The 4951-nt window shown below is 30.8% G+C and overlaps 1 protein-coding gene across 1 annotated transcript; it reads right to left on the bottom strand.

Annotated features, from left to right (window-relative positions):
• Positions 1-269: 269 nt before the first annotated feature.
• Positions 270-4356, bottom strand: LOC147397002 (uncharacterized). The gene is made up of 4 exons (XM_086450958.1): positions 4287-4356; positions 3547-3676; positions 2662-2734; positions 270-533 (listed from the first exon to the last, which is right to left on the bottom strand). Exons 1-4 carry the CDS (start codon positions 4315-4317, stop codon positions 285-287), a joined length of 483 nt encoding a protein of 160 aa, XP_086307084.1. The 5' UTR covers positions 4318-4356; the 3' UTR covers positions 270-284.
• Positions 4357-4951: the final 595 nt, after the last annotated feature.

Below are 4951 nucleotides of genomic sequence, written 5' to 3'. Positions count from 1 at the left end.
ATCATCATCAGAAGTATTATACAAAAAAATTTATCCCAAAGATTTGTAGTCAACTAAACGAATAGTATTCCAAGATTAATTGCCAAAGATGTGTTCATATCCACTTTCAATATTTCAATTCACATTCATTTATTGCAAGAACATGTAGTACTAACACACATATATTAATTGCCAAGAAAACATTGTAGGGATGATTCATTAAAAAAATAAAAAAAAGCCAACACAATACTAACAACATTTTTTTCATAAGAGCCCAGCTGATTAGTTAGCCAAACGAAAAGTTATCATATCTTGTTCAATTTTGCAAGAATGAGAACAGTGGCAGAAGTAACACCAGGTATGAAAACATCATTGGGAATTGCTGTTGGGATCAATTGGTTCTTAATAAAGAGTATTGTTATGGGAACACCAAATATATAAAGGAGTATATCCTTTGCACTTGTGCCTGACAATCTGGTTTTAAAAATCAATTCTTGAAGTATCTTGCCAAAATCTTCCTTTGTCAACTTTTTTCCTTTCTCTTTATGTTGACCCTGCAAGAATATAAAAAATAATGTCTTTTTCATATTTTCAAATACAAGGACTAACCAAATAATTACAAAAATAATATAAACAAAAGCACAAAATAATCTTAGGCTCTTGTTATAGAACTCATGCTTATATATATATATATATATATAAACAATAATTTTTCAAAATTTGGGTTAGAGGATTTGGATTGAGCTGATTTTTTTCTGAGGACGGTCTCTATGACGAGAATATCATCCTCACAAAAAATCAGCTTAATTTGAAACTTCTAACTCCATTGAAAGTGATTTACAAATTATTAGTAAAAAATCGACGGTCCACATTCTAAATCACTTTTGATGTGGTTAAAAGTTTCAAATTGGACCGATTTTTTTTAGAATGATCTTCTCATTATAGAAATCATCCTTACAAAAAATCAGCTAAATCCAAAACTTCTAGCCCATATCTTGAATTACATATGCTTCAACATTTTATATATATAATTAGATTTATATATAAAATTGAGAATAGTACTCTTATATATGGCATAGAAAAATAAAATGTTGAAGCAAAATAATTAAAGGTACCTGTGGATCTAATGATATTTCATGTGGAATATGCGTGTGAATGGTTGCCCAGAAGTATAATTCACGATCATCTTTCTTCTTCAAGGGCTACTTAGATAAATGGAATAGTGTTGGGAGGTGGCCTATTGAAATAAAATTGTTGGAAAAAAAAATCTATTTCATCCAAATTTTATATTATATACTTAAAACAAATTTCATTATCTCTCACTAATTAAATAAATAATTAATCCTTGTTGTTATAAGGTTTATTTTAGTTTTCAATTTTTTTTTTTTTAATTTTATAATTTACTTAAAATATTTGAGTGGTTTTATTGTTTTTACAAGGTTAGAAAAAATATTTACAATTGGTACGAAGTAAATCAAATTTGTGAACCCAACAATTCCTATTCCCTGAGTTTATGTATAGGAACAAATGAACCAAACTAACAAATCTAAGGGAACTAAGAATCGATTTCTTTCTGCCTACCCCTACAAACCGGGTTCATCAATCTAGAGCGACGAATGGCAAATCTGAATTCAAATCAAATGAGCTGACGAATTGGATAACATAGGTTCAAAGTTTTTCATCATTGCAGAATGTTACGATGGAACATCTTGGTTTTGGCCGAGATTGCCACAAAACATGAAATGTTCCAATTGAGACCTTTATCACTTTTGTTCCTGATTAAAATATTGCATCGGAACGAGATTTTAAACCTTTTTATATACACTGATTTTAAACCTCAAGATCATTTAATGTACATAGAATTGCGACTTCATAAATAGGTGCATATTGTATATATAAAGGGTATAACCCTTGTGACATTGGTCTTTTTTAATTTTTTTTTCCCCAATTGATCATTCATTTTTGGATTAAACTAGTGTTACTAAAATCCATATAATTATTCCTATTAGTAATTATTTTATCACCTACCAAGACATCATTAAATATTTCAAATATAAAATTATCATTTATATTAATTTTAATATAACATTTTCTACAATATTCTAAAAAAAACCTTTGATATGTTTACAATAAGAATGAGGTCTGCAAAAATAATGTAATTATTTTAAAGAATTTCTATTGGCACCCCAATTTCTTAAATTATTTGTCACACCCCAATTAAAGATTAAAACACCCAAGTCAAGCATTACAAAGATTTGGCTCTAGTTATTAATGAACATTATAACACTCATTTTAATCAAATTTCAGTAGTTGTTTACAATTAGATTAGGCTCATATAAAATCCTAAACCTAAAAAAAAATAGAAATCTGAAAGTGAGAGAGAGAGAGAGAGATACTATTAGCACCCTAATTTTTACTTATTCTGAACCATTCAATTTTTTTAATTGGGGTGTAATAAGTAAAAGGTGGGATGCCAATAGAAGCACTCTTATTTTATCTATGCATATTACTTCCATTTTAAAGAATCTTGTTATCCAAAATAAAATTTTCATAAAAAAAACTAACCAATGGCATTATTTAACCAACAAATGCATTCCCCAACTATATCATACACAAATATATTAAAAGAGAGAGAGAGAGAGAGAGAGAGAGAAATTTGGGATTAGAATTTATTATCCTTACTTCGAATGCCTTTTCGAGATCTTCAATGCTTGGTGTACTAAAATGACTCCCCCCAAGCTTTGAGTTGATTTTTCTGGAAATAAGAAATTAATCAATTATTTCATGCCAAATTAATCCATGTAACTGAGAATAATATTAAAGACAAGATTCAGGACAAACAAATATTTTTTCTAATAGGACAATAATTTGCCCTTAAATCATTTTTTTTTTAAATTTGGCCCCGGTAGAAAACTCTAGGTTATCAAAAATTCTATCATTTTGTATTTCAAAAATCCGAAGATGTTCATGAGATTTGAAAGTTGAAAATGTAAATAGAATCTTAAGGTTGAAAAAAAAAATGGTAAAAATGTTTTTGAATGTTTAAGATAGAATCTTAAGGTTGAAAAGTAGAATCTTATCATCCAAAGGATGGTCAGACATGGATGCAGATGATATTATTTCCATTGAACTTCAAGTTATTTTGGAAGCGATGAAGGTGGCAAAAAGGAAGAATTTTCCTTAAATTCTCGCAAGTTCTGATTCCCTTTATTCAATAAAATGTATAAATGGTGAAATTATCTAAGATTGAAGTGATAAATAAAAATGAGAGGGATCCTCTAACCCCAGCTTACGGATAATAAAAAAAAGTAGTATAAAACTTTACTCGAAAAGGTTGAAGATGCCTAACTTTGCGAAGAAATCAGACAGTCTACTCAATATTTCAATTTTCGGTTGGACTTGTTTGACCTGTCGGTTGGACTAGTCGAGACCATCTCAGCCAGTTATCGGAGCCATTGATTGATCCGGATTTTAAAACATTGCTCTCAACCATCTCTATAATTAGGTCCATATAGACCTATAAACAAAATATGCGTACAAATAGAAAATAAGAGAGAGAGGATTTACTCGACAGTATCACACACTGCACGGTAGAAGTTAGCCATTGTGCACACTTTATTAGGATCCTCAAAGAAGTTATTATAGCACTCATCTATTATGGGACCAATTTCTTTTGCCTTCTTTTCGTCGACTCGTCCTACAAGTTAATTAGGAGCAAAAGGGTTCAGATTCTTACATGGCCCGATTGCCAATTCTAGTGTATTAATTTGGTTACAAAGTTTATAATAAGAGATGAATGTGCTCTATCAATAGAAAATCAAGTTCATCCCAAAATTTATAACTTGGAACCCAGCTTTCCTACTAGAAACGGGTCAGGCGTTCCAAGGACTCGTGAAAAATGACTCATGTAAAAAACCCAATGGTTGAGATTTATCCTGAGCAAGGATCTCGAGATGTGTGCTACCAAGATATGTATAAATCTCAATTGTTATATTTACATTGTTGGGATCATTTTTTTTTCTTGCTTGAGTCATTTTTCATGAGTCACTGGAGCCTAACCCATTACACAAACATTTTCATAAAAGATACAATGGAGAACTTGGGTATACAAGAGTTTTCATAGATATTAAAAAAAATTGGCTGATTTAATAATATTTGCAAAATATTCGGCCATTTTTGTAAAACACCCAGAAATAAAAACAGCCCATGCATATATATAGATGTCAAGAACTATTTATTGTTTTTTATTTTTCATAACTCACATAACTAAGAAATGGAGAGAGAGAGAGAGAGAGAGAGAGAGAGACCATTTGCTGACTTGTTCATGGATTGCCCCATCTTTGTGTGCTTGTGAGAAATGTCTGTAAAGGGTGAGTGAGTTAGATGCAAAAATATAACAAAACTATGAAGTTATAGAGGGAAAGAGAAGAATATTTGCTTTTCTTTGAATATAAGCAAAGTTTTGTTGGGGGTAAAGCTGAGACTGCATCAAATCCTTGAACTATGGAATATGAGGTGCTGTTTGTTAAGTAAGGAAGCAATTCGAATTCTATTAAAGTGAATTAGACTATATAGAGGATGCTATTTCTTTTAAGAATAATATATAGTTTTATCAAAGCTTCAATGGTAGCTTAAACACCAAGTACAAGTCTATGGCCTATGTTGCAACGTTCAACATAGAATGGCCACCAATTTGGTTATAAAAGTCGGCAATTCTGAGTTGATTGCGGCAAGTCAGAATGGAATTAAGCTGCATTTGGAAACATTATCTCTAGCTAGACTGTCGTTTCTAAGACTCAACAGTCGAGAGCTTCGAGGACCTGGTATATATGAATAGGATCAATAAAGAGATTTGGGATATATAATTAATTTTGCGGAGCAATTAACAGCCAACATGTCTGATTTCTCAACCGACAAAAACAAACTCGTTCTTAGTGGGCACCATGAAAGTTTGCCTATATCAATAATGGCT

Source organism: Akebia trifoliata, chromosome 8, assembly GCF_017979445.1.
Source record: "Akebia trifoliata isolate Shusen 1 chromosome 8, ASM1797944v1, whole genome shotgun sequence".
NCBI classification, from domain to species: Eukaryota; Viridiplantae; Streptophyta; class Magnoliopsida; order Ranunculales; family Lardizabalaceae; genus Akebia; species Akebia trifoliata.
Note: the sequence above shows the minus strand (reverse complement) of the source record. Positions and strands in the feature narration are given on the sequence as shown.

What these genes read in the sequence shown, in the direction of transcription:
- LOC147397002 (XM_086450958.1), bottom strand. Translation starts at nt 4,317, where the DNA reads ATGGGGCAATCCATGAACAAGTCAGCAAATG. An exon ending in GCAGTGTGTGATACTGTCGA is followed by an intron (nt 2,735 to 3,546) that starts GTAAATCCTCTC and finishes TCTTATTTCCAG; the next exon opens with AAAAATCAACTCAAAGCTTG. An exon ending in ATCTCGAAAAGGCATTCGAA is followed by an intron (nt 534 to 2,661) that starts GTAAGGATAATA and finishes ATATTCTTGCAG; the next exon opens with GGTCAACATAAAGAGAAAGG.